The following is a 15673-nucleotide window of genomic DNA, read 5'->3' on the forward strand; positions in this document are numbered from 1 at the left end:
GATAGCGAAGATTAAAACTTTTTTACCCTAATATCAAGGTGCTGCGGTAGCGTTGTCGCCTCACAGTTAGAAGTTTCCCATTCGATTCTCAGTTAGAGTGTCTTCTGTGTGGCGATATGCATGAATGGGTGTTCCTTCATTGAAGGTTGTGCGTTAGGCCTGGCAAGCCAGCACGTAAAACTCTACTACCAATCATTAGCAGACCGGAGTTCCGCTGTGGCGACCCCTAACCAGGAAAAGCCGAAAGACACAAACAAATCAAGTTTGTCTCTATATATCTCTGCAAGTCTTTTGTAGATTTTTTTGTGTTTACTTTTTATAACGTCTTACTGTAACTTTGAGCAAGTCATTTGAGTAGACAGTGCTTCTGGCTCACTCCTGAAAAGGGATACGTTTATCTAGTGGGCTTGACAGGTTAACAGATGTATAAAAATGACTTCTTACTCTGCATTCTGCATAGGTCTGGCAGCTAAACAAGATGCTTGTGTCTTCTTAGTGAGTCAAGTCAAAAAATGAGAGATGAGTAGGTTAGATGCAGACTGGCTACAAGGAATCAAATAATTGTAAAAATGTTACATTGTATATAGAGTCAGTGTTACAGCTTGTCAATTACAAGGACATCAAAGCTCATTCCGCTGAGTACACAAAACTGAATGTGCAGTCGATGGAAGAAATCTTTATGAAGAAGCAAAGTCCCCTCTACATCATCTTCACCTCAGATAACTTATATTAATTTTAATGGAATGTCTTTTTCAGTCTTCCAGACTAGACCTGAAGTTCTGTGATATGTAAGGTGGTGCAAAGCTAAATAATAGCCATCTGAGAGAGAGGGGGGGGGGGAGGGGGAGGGAGAGGGAGGGAGGGAGGGAGATTTACTCCTGTGGAACACAAAGTCTAAAAAACATGCCAATGGAGTGGAGTAGAGGGATATTGTCATAAGTATGGCCCAGGTGATCTGGGTTTGATTAATAGGTGGACATCTGAGGTACTGGCATGGGAGGGATGGCAATGTCTGTCCCAGGGTCGGGAGGGGATTGTTCATCTTGGTGCCTCCTGACAGGAGGCATGGTCCATGTTGATGGTAATAGCCCTCAGATATTTCCAGGATAGGTGTAGGGGAGGGTAGAGGGACAAGACAGTAGAGCATAACAGAAAAAAATCCCCCTCTCTCTCTATCTCTCTCTCTTGCAGAAGTAGATGCTGCTGGTGGGCCCCCAGGGTGCCCTTAAGTTCCACGCTGACCCCAGCCCCAAAAATGGTTGTGTTAGTCCAGGGGCTGGAAGAAGGGACTGGTAGATCCAGTGATGGACAGGAATACTGGGGTAGAAGACCAGAAAAGTATGAAGCAAGGGGGGAACATACAAAAAAAAAAAATGAATAAAACATTATGTGAAAACAAGATTCCTCTCTATATACATTTACCATATCTAGTTTCGGTACAACAATAATTAACACGTGAAAGTGACACCGAGTGACACTGTCTGCAGCACAAAGCAAATAAAGTGGTTAATGACGAAGTGAAAACGTAAGGTTTGCTTACTGACACAGATGGTTTATGCTGGGAGCAAATGGCTTCATTATTTGATCCTGGATTGATTCCTTTATTCTTCACTTAGATTTTAAGCAAGTTATTTAATGAGGTGGAGCGTGTGGGTCACTCCAGCAAAAAAGGCACTTCTAAATTATTGGCTTACCTAGTTAATGAATAAAAATAAAGTTTTACAGCAGTATTACGGAAAGAAGTAGCAAAGTTGTCAGACACACCACTCTATTAGCAGATATTTATTAGTAGTAAATAAAGATGTATTTGTAAAGTAAAATGCTGCATAAAGAAACCTAAACTGCAAAGTTGAACTATAATCCTACAGAATGAAACTTATACTGCAACTTTGAATTAATAATGATATTCTCCACATTCTATTTGCATAGGTTGTAGAACTCGTTAGGAACAGTGGAAACTCTGTTACTTTCCTTGTACTGGCTGAGAAAGCATATGAAAAAGCAAAGAAGAAGGGAATTAAATTCCCAGATGGAGGACAAAACAAGCCTTCAAACCAGACACAAGGGGATAAAAGCAAGCCTTCAAATCAGTCTCCAGAAGAACAAAGCAAACCATCAAACCAATCTCCCATGCAGAATGGAACGATTGTGTCTGGACCAAAGCCACGACTCTGCTACCTTGTCAAAGATGGAGGATATGGGTTTTCCCTTAAAACCTTGTCAGGTAGGAAGCCCCTTAAATCCCACCTTATTGTTTTGTTTGTGTCTCATTTTAGTACTTTTTTTCTTACTACACATTTCTATTTAAATTTTTAAGCTGTTTGCTGTACTACATATGAAATTTCATAAACTGCCAGTATAGGCTTATAGGTTTGTACTTAGCAGGCTGCTGGGTGAGAATATAGATCCTTGCCACACAAATCAAGATTTGTGCGTGGATGTGCCATACCACTCAGTGAGGACTATACCATGTACCCCAAGAGTAAATCTCTGGGCATCTAGCTAGTCACAAAAAGCAGAATTTGAAGGAGGCTAATGTGTTATATCGTTTGACATAAAAGGAGTACGTCACTTAAGTAAGGGTCCTCAAAGCAAAGTGGCTGCAGAAAATGAGAAAAGCAGAATTCTGAACATATTTATGCTAGTTTAAAGAAAAGAGTAAAGAGTAATACTGAATGTTATATTTAAGCTGTAGGAGTCATGAGGAAATTGAGATGGTGTTATCCACTCAAATTAAAGTAGGGGAAGAGCAACCTATACCAAAAGAAACACCTGTGCTGATAGCTAGCAGAAGGTTATTTTGGCTTAGAAAAATACATAGAAGATCCTGCAGGGACATTATTTTAGGGTAAAAGCTGTACTTTCTACCTTGAGGCAGGTTATTGAAAAATGTAATGATGAGTTAGTGGACATACAAGTAATCCATATAAACTGTTAAAAAGGCACAGTGGGAAGATGATACCTTAAACAGGTAAACAGAGAATATAACCAGGGTTATTGGGGAAAGTAGTGAACATGGCATTTCCATTCAATTCTTACCCCTATTTTGAGTTAACAGATAAACTCTTATATAGGCTGAGTAAAGAAAGGGAAGACATTCTATATCGTTTAGTAGTGCCAACATCTTAAGAGTGTAGTGATATTGAAGTTAGCCCATAGTTACATGCTAGAAAGTCACGTGGGAATGAAAAAACTAAGGTAAGAGTATTCTACTGACCAGAAAAAAGAAACAGAAAAACTATGTGCATTTTCTCCAGAATATCAGAAAACTGTACACTGTCCTAGAAAAGAAGGTCTGTTGATCCCAATGGCTGTCATTGAACCATCATTTGAACTTATTGCCACAGACATGATAGGGCTATTGCTAAATTCTAGCGATAAGTATTCATACATACTAGTCATACTAGCCAAAATAGACCATACTTCCAAATTTCCAGAAGCAGTGCCTTTACACAAAGATAATGTTAAACTTATTGCCAGAGAGCTGGTGTTATTTTCTCCAGAGTAGGCATCCATAAATTGCTACTTAATGCTCATAGACCTCCATTTATATCAATGGTATTGCACCAATTATGTCTGAGCTTTAAAGTCAAACACTTGAAAACATCAGTCCCCCATGCACAGAACTGATGGATTAGTAGAAGGTTTAATAAAACACAGAAACACATGCCAGGTAATGATGTGGCTGCCGATGACAAAAGGTAGGAATAGTTGTTGCTCCTTTTAGTGTTTGCAGTCAGAAAGATGTCAGAAGTTTGAAATGGCTTTACCACATTTGAACGTCTGAACAGCAGTCTCCCAAGAAGGCTGCTTGACACTGGTCAGGAAACTTGCGAAGAAGAAAAGAATATGAAAACGAAAAAAGGCCAGCACTGAAGTACGGAATATCACTTTACTCCAAAATAAACAATGTACCATCCAGTCAAAACCCAAAACAGTTTCGGCAGCAAACCTGCCTTCCTCAGTGAGAACAATACACATACCATAATGAATTGAAAATAGAAATACCCACAGGAATATTCTCATTGGCTAATTCACAAATATTCATTTAAACTAGGGCTAAATAACCTCCCCAACTTAATAATCCAACATTTTTCTTTCTTATTAAGTAAACTATGCAATCCTGTCTTACTTGCTCTATCTCCTTGGATTCTATCAATAACAAGAAATCTAAATTCAGCTGTAGAGTGTTTGAGGAAATGTTTGTATTGGACATTAGATAGCCTTTTGTTCCTAATATAACTGAAATGTTCTGATATACGAATTCTTAAGGTACGTGATGTTTGATCAATGTAGAACGCAGCACAAAATCAAGTAACCCAATCTGAGCTACAATTGCTGAAGAATGTTACATCATATACCTGAGGGGTATTTTTGCTAGAGAATTGTTTTGATTTTAAAACATACTTATGTAATGAACAGTGTTCACATGGGTAGCATCCTACTTCTATATTACCAATCAATGTAGTTTGGCAAATTAATGGATTTAATTTATGTTTATAATGGCTGTAATAAGACCCAAGTGTTTTGCCCTAGCAATATGAAAACATACATCTCGTGGTAAGAATTCCAAATAATGTGGTCCATAAACAGATGGTAATATATAATATATAGACAGCAGCCCAATGGCAAACACAAAGTCTGTTATAATATATGACTAATCTTATTAACAGTAGCAAGATGGTAATCCAATAACACACAGTCACATATTCCTCGATCGATATCCATTCTAGGCCTGACCAGGATAATTCACAGTACCTTGTTGATGTTAATAAGCCGACAGAGCACAATTCACAAGATTAACTCAACCACCATGCTGGGCCCAAAGCAACAGTTCAAAGTCCCAACTGCCGAACCATCCAAGATCCTACTTTTTTGAATTTTGCCAGTGTGGAGGGCATTATCACTCAATCAGGTCTCTATCGTCTGACTATATCCGATCCTCATCAACAGTATCTTTATCTATTACCTGAAATTCACAAGGATCCCTTAAGACCACTAGGCAGGCCCATTGTTTCCGGTAGGGGATCACTTATGGAGCCATTGTCAATATATCTAACTAAATATCTGAAGCCATTATTAAAATGTGTGAGATCTAGATTACAAGATACAGCTGATTTTGTGAAAATTATTTCAGAAATACAGACAGAAGAAGGTTGAGTAATGTGCACATTAAATGTAACTGCCCTATATATGAACATACCTCATTGAGCGGGGCTTATGGTGTTAGAATATTGGCATGGTCAGGTCTCTCTTTATGCTCCAGGATTCAACACCTTTTTATTATGTCTAGCAGAACATACAATGTGTTTTATTTTAATGGGGCATGCTATTGCCAGGTAAAGGGTACTGCAATGGGAGCATTTTTTGTTCCCATTTACATGGATTTATTTATGGGATACCTGGAAATACAAATGATATATGATGCCACTCACAATTTATACTTGCCAGAAATTATTTGGCACAGATACCATGATGATTGTTAGATGATATAGAAAGCAGATATTCAATATTTGGAAGAATTTGTGGGCTATCTTAATGATAACAGATGGGGCATACATTTCACGGTTCATCATAGTCATCATGAAATTAATTTTTTGGATGTGACGATAACTAGAAATATAGACCACACTTTAAGAAGTACTATTTGTTGTAAATATCCAGACTATAATTCTCTTTTGCATGTTTCTAGCTTCCATCCCTACCATATTATTAAAAACATTCCTAAATCACAATGTTTACGTGTCAGAAGGGTTTGATCTACTGAACAAAGTTTTGAATATCACAGATAAGATTTAACTAACAGGTTTATTTCCAGAGGATATGATTTTAAGAATGTAGTTACTATTAGTGAATGGGCTTCCCAACAGGATAGGTATAAGCTACTGGAATATCAGAAGAGGGCAGCCAGTGACAGTTCTATTATTAGATTCACTACTACATTTGGTCGGAATATTGGATATTTGAGACAAATTATTGACAAATATTGGGATATACTATGAACAGATCGGAAACTATCAGAAATTCTCTCCACAAGATGTATGTTTTTATATCATAAGGGCAAAACACTTGGATCTTATTTCAGCCATTATAAACATAAATTGAATCCATTAATTTGCCAAACTGCATTGACTGGTCATAAAGTAGTAGGATGCTACCCAGGTGAACACTGTTCGTTATGTAAGTATGTTTTAAAATCAAAACAATTCTGTAACAAAAATACCGCTCAGGTATATGATATAAAAATTTTCAGCAGTTGTAGCTCAGATTGGATTATCTATCTGGCTACTTGATCTTGTGCTGCGTTATACCATTTAAAATTGGGATAGAACATTATGTTAGTGTGCATGACAGATTAAATCTGGTAATGCCCTAGTAAGGGAGGCCAGGAAATGCAACAGCAAGATTATAGTAAGAACTCCCAATTTTAAGACTTTAACAGAACAGATGAAGTGCTAGTTTCTGTGCCCGCTAAGGAAAAAAAATTCTGGCCAATTGCCAAGGGTCATTTGAGGTGATGGAATAAATGAATGTTGAAAACTATGTAATTATGATACAGGAAAGAGAAGGAAACAGAAGGGTAGAGCAAATGGAGGGCTTGGTGTAATAGATAAGTAGATAGTCTAGAGATGATGGAAATGAAGTGCCTGAAAAGGGTGGTAGGATGCACAATGTGGGACAGATAAAGAAATGAGGGCATAAGAGCAGAAGTCAAAGTAGCACCAATTGCAGAAAAGATCAAAGAGAACAGATTACGATGGTATGGGCACATGTGTAGAAAAGCAGAAGACAATCTGGTGAGGAAGATTTGGGACAGACAGGAAGAAAGAAAGAGGAAACAAGGACATCCAGCAAAGAGGTGGATGGATTGTGTGAAAGAAGATCTGCAACAGTCAGGCATGAGTGTAGAAGAAGGCAGGAGTGTGGCACTGAATGGAGAGAGGTGGCGATAGTTTACATGATACCCCGACCCCATGTAGAAAAAATGGGAAAAACGGTGCTGATGATGATGATGATATAGCAATAAAGTGGAGTTTCTAATTTTTAGAAATACTATTTATCTGGTTAGTAGAGACAGGAAGAAGGTAGGAGGAAACAAGGATGCCAGGCTAAGAGATGGATAGATGGCATGAGAGGAGACCTACAACAGTAAAATATATGCCTCTGTGTGTGTGTTGTGTGTGTTTGTGTGCGTGTGTGCGTGTGTGCGTGTGCGTGTGTGTGTGTGTGTGTGTGTGTGTGTGTGTGTGTGTGTGTGTGTGTGTGTGTGTTCAGAATGTATACTGCGATATGGAGTATGGGAATATACTCACAGTAATTAACTAGATCATAAAGTCATAACTGCCATTTATTATGGCATAACAAGAGAGTAGCAAAGTAAGGAATCCAGTTACCATCCGAAACCAACTGTATTAAAATCCACTTTATTTAGACAAAGTCCACATGCAGTTTAAAACATAAACGTGTTGAAATTTAACCACAGCATTTTCGTCTTCTTACATAGACTTCCTCAGATAAAATGCCATACAATCAAATCACTTATTTATATAGTAATATTTTAGTTTATAACTTAAATATTACTATATAAATAAGTGATTTGATTGTATGGCATTTTATCTGAGGAAGTCTATGTAAGAAGACGAAAGCGCTGTGGTTAAATTTCAACGCGTTTATGTTTTAAACTGCATGTGGACTTTGTCAAAATAAAATGGATTTTAATACAGTTGGTTTTGGATGGTAACTGGATTCCTTACTTTGCTTTTTGCACCTTGGTTTATGTTTTTTGGTTGGTTTATGTGCAAATACCACCTTCAATTTGATGATAACAAGAGAGTAGCCTGGAGGGCTAAATTCAGGAAATTAGTTTCTTACATACAGATCCATCTGGAAGGAAGACCTGTAATTATGTATTGCAAACTGTGTCACATAACCTGTAAAAATACATGTTTTTAGAACTGAAAGTTGGGTTGTGAGGGACCTGCAGCCTTGGACTCTCCTTTTGATGATGAAAAACCTATGTGAGGGTACTGTTTGCTTAATTTTAAAATGGCAAAGCCTATTGAGCTAACAAGTACTGTTTGCTTCATTTTAAAATGGAAAAGCCAAACACTTTAGGTGGTATATTACTCAGTAAACAGGTGTTTCATGTGGGATGAAAATGAGTACAGACAAGACACTCATCATGGTAGCAAATGTTGGAAACCAGAAGAAGCTGAACAATGAGAAAGAAGGGGAACTAGTGGAACAGGTTAAACATTTGAAGTATCTGCGAGGTGTGATGGAAGACACAGGAAGTCTAAACAAGGAAGCCAAATCTAGAATTAGAGGGTCTGCAGCCAAGTGGCATAAAAGGTCAGGGTTAGTGTGTGACAGAATTATAGGAAAGAAGTTGAAAAATAAGGTGTAGAAAACAGTGATGCAACCAGTACTGCTGTGTGGTACAGAAGCCTAAACAGTAAAAACAGAAAAGCCAAGGAAGCTTGAGTTGAGATAAAGTGCCTGGGATGGGTAGTTGGATTGGTCTATGACATTTCATCGAATGGCTATTCAGTGAAACCTAATTTATTGAAACCGCGCTTCATCGAACAGTGGATTTTAACTATGGCAAACAAGCAGTTGGCCAACTGAGTGACTGCAAAAATAAAAGTAAAATTTAAAACCTGTCCCCCACACTCCCCAATACCCCCTAACTAAATATACCAACTCTGAGATCACACTACAGTGGGGAAAAGGGCAAATTCCAGACGGTTGCCAACCACTGGCTTGCCATAGTTAAAATCCCCCGTTTGATGAAGAGTTACTTCGATAAATAGGATTCAACAAAATGTCATGGACCCAGTTGGATGCACACTGTGGGACAGATGAGAGAACAAAAGAACAGAAGCCAAAGTAGCTCCACTTTGAGAGAAGGTGAAGAAGAATAGATTTCAATCGTCTGGTTACATGTGCAGGAAAACAGAAGGCAATTTGGTAACGTATAACTGGAAGAAAAAAAAAGAAGGCAAGAGTACACAAGGATGCCCAACCAAGGGATGAATAGATTGTATAACAGAAGAAAAGATGTGTGGAAGTGATTCATTATCAGATCATAGCCTTAAGCCTTGGCACCAAATACCAGACAGATTTCACAGGATATCAAAGTTATAAGAATTAGTAGCTTTTGCAGGCATTTTCATTTGTCCTCATGGTATATATGTAAGCATGTATGTATTATATTGTATTATTTCATCATTTATTATTTTTGACTGGGATAGCCTGTGTAGTTGGAGAACATTTTCAGGAAAGCCATGGGGAATAATGTGCCACAGATATGCCATGACATAAAACAGTATTAAAATAAAAAGCAGCCCACTTTCCCACTTTTTTTCCATTTCCTAAGGAAAAATGAAGGGAAACTAGAACCCAGGAATATGATAGCATTATATTTATTGCAACACCATTCCTGTTTTGCCACCACCACATAGTTTCAATCCCATATCCATTGTCATACCACTATAAAATAACAGGCCATTGTTAACCATTTCATATCCTTTTACTATAGGAGATAAGCAATTGAGATCATATGCTCAGATCAACTGATCTTGTTTATTTTTTAAAGAAGAAACATCTTTATTAAATTATCACATATGACATAGGGAATCTTACATTTATATAAATGAAAACAAACCATCCTGACATAATTTCAGTTGTAAACATTATACACTGTAAACCGTGTTGACACAAAAACGAAAGAACAGCACTGGTATAATTTTTAGTAGAATCTACAACAGAAGCGGCTGTTAAGCAAGCAATAATGCCCAGCAAGGTGTGTGTTATTGTGGAAATAACGCCTGTCTGGGTGTGTTCTAAGGCCCAACGCTGCAGGGAAAAGGCTTCTATACCCCTGTAAGAGCATTATTTCCACAGCAACACACACCCTGGAGAGCATTATTGCATTTAAAGACCGGGCTGTATGCAAAATTGAGGTTTTACTTACTTATTTTTTTTTATTATTATATTATTTTGTTTTATATATTTTTGATGTAAAATCGTTCCTCCGGCTAAGGTTTCAAACTTGCTGTAGTATATGTTAATGGTGTTGGAGGAACCATTTTACATCCAAAATATAACACTTAAAATATTGAGGTATTTACTTTATGTTTTAGTCATTTACTCCTAAAATGTTTGGTTTGTTGCCAATCATTGGAGATAGAAGCCACTAAAAAATGACATACATTTGAGTTGCTTAGCGAGCATGAAATAATGGCGGCTGTTAGTTTTTTTCAATCTGAGCTCCACTGCAGCCTGAAGCTTCAGACTATTTTTTCAGTGGGCATTACTTGTAAATTAATACCCTGCTGGAGAATGTTCGTTCTCCAATCAGGCTGCGATCTACAGGTCACTCATCTTGTAAGAAAGGAATAATTAGTAGAGCATAAAAAATATTGTACAATAACTATAAGAATAAATCAAAGGAGGTTAGAAATGCTTGGGAAGAGAGATTGAGTAAGCAATCAACACAGAAACAATGGGAGCGGGATATATGTATGTCTCCCAAATAAGCAACAAAGTCTAGAAGATTTAGGATATTTGCTTGAAAGTTTTTACATAGGTGTTTGTATACCCCAAGTAGACTCCAAAGAATTTTTCCTCAGGTAGACAGCAAATGTTGGAGGTGTGATGGGGAAGAAAGAGGTCACTGGGAACATACTTTCTGGGAGTGTAATGAGTTGGCAGACTTTAAAGATTGCCGGTAGACTGCTCTGTCAAAGATAATGGGTGAGCAAGTTGGTGTAACTAAAGAAATTATTTTTGTTAACTCTAATACAGAATCGGAATTGCCTAGAGATAGTAAGGCCTTGCTGAGTCTTATTTATGGTGGATGCCAAAAAAAGCAATTACTAGAAAATGGAAATCAAAATCTAAATCAACTTTACTAGAAGTAGCAAATATAGTAACAGAGATAAAACAACTGAAATTGGGAGCTTTAGAAAAGGGATGGAGCAAATTGCATAGGAAAAAATGGAATTTGTGGAGACAATACATGCAGAGGAGGAATGAGGTTTAAAAGAAGGCAGGATTTGAATGAGCTATGAAATGTTTGATTGACAATGACTGGATAGATTGCAACTGATCTCAATTTTGAGCAGATAATCCTCACATTTAGCACACATCTTACTCCACCTACAGTTATATCTATTCCACAGTTTCTACATTCCCAGCCACTCTTTTAGCCACTATAAAGGAATTCTCTCAGCCTTCTCAAAAGCTAAGAACACCTCATCCATTAGCCTGATAATATTTCAGGTTGCCTAATTATCAGTGCCAAATATGGCCTATCTGGACCTCTACATAACCTCTTTAATCTAAGCCTGTCTATTAGTTACATTCCTGAAGCCTGGAGTACAGCCACTGTTATGCCATTACACCTGGGAGGTCAAGCACTGAACCTGGGGACTATAGACCTATCAGGCTCACTAAGGTCATATGTAAAGTTATTGAGCATATTATCTCAGATCTCATTAAAGTGGACACTGAAATTGTCTTAAAACTGGACCTTCATCAATTCAGCCTTGTCAAAGGAAGGATCTGCCTCTTCAGCCTCATAAATTTCTTTATAAAAGTAACCAAAGCAGAGGATAGTGGTTATGCAGTGCATACAGCATATCTGGACCGGGCTAAGACTTTTGATATTTTCCTCATACAGGCATTGCTGACAGACTTGTAAATCTGTATTTAAATCCTTATATTGTGCTGTGGATAGCTAACTGGCTGTTTGACAAATCCCATGTGGTCAGAGTTGCAAGTTACTAGTGATTTACTGAGGGGTGAATTGCTGTCCCCTCTCTTAGTTGGTATCTGTTTCTTAGACCTTCAGGCTAACACTCCTGGCCTGTGAAGTTAGCATAATGGATAAGTTGTTTACATTACCCACACAAGGTGTGGGGTTTGATAGGCTTAAAATGGCCCACAAGGGCAGTAAGCATAGGACTAATTTATGAACCTATGAACTAATTTGTGTACAAGTTGCAAGCCTGCCCATGCCTTATTTCAGGTGGGAGGTTGGTATAATGGTTAAGGTGTTTACCTTACAGACACAAAGTGCAAGATTTGATTCTTGCATGGGGTAATTGGCTAGGCTCAAAATAGCCCACAAGGGCAGTTAGCCTAGCACTAACCTATGAATCTATATTTGCAGACAACTGTAAATTCGGTATTGTTATTCAATCCTCCACTGACTCACAATTGCTCCACCATGGGTTAGATCATGTTTACAACTGGTACATGGACAATGGTCTCAAATTAGATGTAAAAAATGTAGAACAGTTAATTTTGGTAAGCAAAACATTTTCACATACCATATAAATAACACTGCCCTGTAAGGGATTTAGACAAGCCTGATGATAATTCCTTAGCATTTGTCCATCATGTTTCTGCAGTAGTTCAAAAAGCCTTCTGTCTGGGTCATCTAATTTCCAAAGGTATCTCTACTAGATGCAAATGAGTCTTAATTCCCCTTTACTCATATCTCATCAGATCCATTTTGAATGTTATGTACCTTTTGGCTTGTATTTATCTAAACATATCACACAACCTGAGAGATCTCAGAGATTCCTAACTAAAAAGATCAGTGGCCTCAAAAATCTTAATTGTCAGGACAGGCTGACAGGTGCTTCTCTGTATTTAGTCTAGTACAGACTCCTCCATGGAGATCTATGTCTAGCCGTTCGGGTAATGAAAGATACAACCCTCTTCGACTTCCTATTTATTTTCAGAACAAATGGTACCTCAAATACACAGTTAAAGGAAGTAAACCTTCATCAACAAATAAATAAGAAACTTTGGTGTGAGAGATTCATATACCAGTGTAATCCTCACCTATGGAACAAACCTCTAGTACATGTCAAGTACAGTAACACCCTTGCCACCTTCAAGATAAACCTAGATAACTGGGTGGGCAGTCTCAGATTCTTCCATGGTTTATCTTGTCCTGCCCTCCTTGAGCCTGATGGAAGCTTCTTCATAATATATTTGACCAGGCTTGTAATGGTCTTCCGACTGATTGCCTAATATTTACCTATGAGCCTATGAACCTATAATTACATGGCAATCTCTAATAATCAGAGCGGAGATGTCAATGTGAGCAGATATCCCAACTCTTTAGGAATGTTTGTTTGTTTTCAGGCATGGTTTTAAATACAAATAATGGCAGGACAGCAATCATGAAATATATTACTGTTGCTATTGTTTATTTCACATTTGTCACAATCATATATCAGAGATATATATACACAAAACATGGGCATCTTTGGTTCATAGGTGTTTACTAGGCTAACAACCACTAGGACTCTTATAAGCCTAGCCATGCAACGACAGCAGTCTACAGACAGGTGAATTATCTGAAAATGCCACACAGTCTACAGACAGGTGAATTATCTCAACATGCCACACAGTTTGCAGACAGGCAAATTATATCAACATGCCACACAGTCTACAGACAGGCAAATTATCTCAAGATACCATATGGGAACTGGCGGAGTGTGAGGGAGTAGGAGACAGTCTGTGTGTTAAAGCAAAAGGCAATTGCATGATTATGGCTTAAACAATAACTGCTATGGCTTTTTAGAGGCATTCTAAGTTCATACGTATACACTAAGCTAACGACTAATAGGTTCTTATGAGCTTAGACATGCAACCTAAATGTGACCCACAAATTGATTTATATAAGTGGAGATTTACTAACTGCTTCTATCTATCAGAGTCATAACAGCCAGAGCAGGGGTGAATTTCCTATTACCCATCCATTAGTCCAGGTTGTGCTTATAGGTTCATAGGTATATACTAACCTAAGGATCACTAGGGCTCTTTTATGCCTAATCATGCAAAAATAAAAGCCATGAGTTTGTCTCTCCACTGCACCATCAAGACAAGTGTCAACTGCTTAAAAGGCAGCTATGCTCACCATTATATCACCAATGCTACTGAAGACAACAAATTGAAGGACATCACTTTGCCCACTTTCTTCACAATCAGATGTGAGAGGAGCACACAAAAATGTATATTTTTTGGGAGTGGAGCTCTGTGTGAAAGCAAATGGTATTTGCCTGATCACATTTAAATGATAATTTGTGCAAATAGTCATGGGAAAAAAATTGTGACTACAGCCTTGGCATGGCCAAAGTCCATGTGCTGAATGGGACAGTGTGCTATGATCATATTCAGCACTGAGCTACATGTGTCTTAGATGCATTTTGTTTCCAGTTAACCTTCTTTAATGTTGTGAAACTTTTATTAAGAATTATTAAAGGGGACTGAAATATGGCTTTTATACATAGGTGTTAAAGGCTGAGTTTAAATCTACTTTGGTTTACTTATGAAGAACTGCGTGATGCCAGCCACACTGACCAAATTGCACTGCCATCCTAAATGATTGCATCAAAACTAAACGTAGTGATGCTGCATTAACTGCATTTCAGGGAGCTGCTCTTTATGCATTCCTCACTGTGGGGATTTTTTCCCTACATCCCTAATTTCTTAAATCTACTGATGAAGTTACACCAAGTTTGAGAAAAGGAATCAATATTTATGCTTTTTCTCTGAGGCATTATAACCTTAGTGATAGCATATTAGCGGCTGTGGGAGTGAATGCAGACCACTCACATTAGGGTGCATGGGGGGGGGGTGAACCCAGCAGAACAATTCTTGTAAATCTTTCATACTTAAGAGACAACATACATACAACATAGCACTAGTTTGTTTTATGGTATGCTAGTCATGGCAACTTTGGGTTTCATTAATCAAAGTAAACCTCAGGGCTTCACAGGTATCTCTATTAGAATTAGCTTTACAGCTTCGGATCATATTTGCATATAATCATTGCCATTAGGTTTGACCATAAAGCCATCTCATTCAAAATAAAATTGAAACAGAAACCCCCTCCAACCTTGTTACCTTTAAAAACTTCTCTAAGACAAATTATCTACTCCTACGTGATTCTTTGCAAGTTTCAAATCCCTATCAAGCCTGAAAATTGTGTTGCTTATGCAGAATTGTACACCACCAAACTAAATAGATGCAGCTGTTTCCTGCAGAAACAAGCACAGGTAGAATACAGAAACAAATCCCCATGGTGCAACTATAATATAAACAATAAACAAACTATATAATAAAAGGAAGAAAATATTGCCCAAAATTAAGAAATGTAATTCCCAACATAATAGATCTCTTGTCATTAAACTAAACAAACAATTTAGCTAGAATTTAAATTCACTAATGGAACATTTGAGGCAAAGTTAGCTACCCAAGCCAAAGATAATCTCAAGGCTTTTTTTTAGTTTTGATCATAATCTCAGGAGCAAATCATAGCAATGCACTGAGCTGAGTGAGAACAATGCTACCTTAAATGAAGATGAAGATATAACTAACCTAATCGCTGATAAATTCAGCTTGAAATTTACTCCTGTCCCCTGTCTATCCCACAATAAAATCCTGAAACTTATACTACTGGAGCTGTCACATGACCAAGCCCCAAAACACTTTCAAAAGCTAAAAATACTGCATCAGTGGGTCCTAACAATATTCCCGGATGCATTTTGAATAATTGAAGCATGATTTACCTAATCCTCTAACAACACTGCTGAACCTCAGCCTTAACACATTTTGTACCAAGCGAGTTGAGAACAGCAAAAGTAAT

General features: G+C 37.7%; 1 protein-coding gene across 1 annotated transcript in view; it reads left to right on the forward strand.

The window, feature by feature from the left end:
- The window catches only part of PDZK1 (PDZ domain containing 1), a 550816-nt gene that overhangs the window by 302632 nt on the left and 232511 nt on the right, over positions 1-15673 (forward strand). The window contains exon 3 of the mRNA XM_044072128.1: positions 1930-2224. Within this exon, the coding sequence (XP_043928063.1) occupies positions 1930-2224 (295 nt within the window). The remainder of the gene's footprint in view (positions 1-1929; positions 2225-15673) is intronic.

Source organism: Protopterus annectens, chromosome 5.part0 (assembly GCF_019279795.1).
Source record: "Protopterus annectens isolate FY-2018-M chromosome 5.part0, PAN1.0, whole genome shotgun sequence".
Classification (NCBI taxonomy): Eukaryota; Metazoa; Chordata; order Ceratodontiformes; family Protopteridae; genus Protopterus; species Protopterus annectens.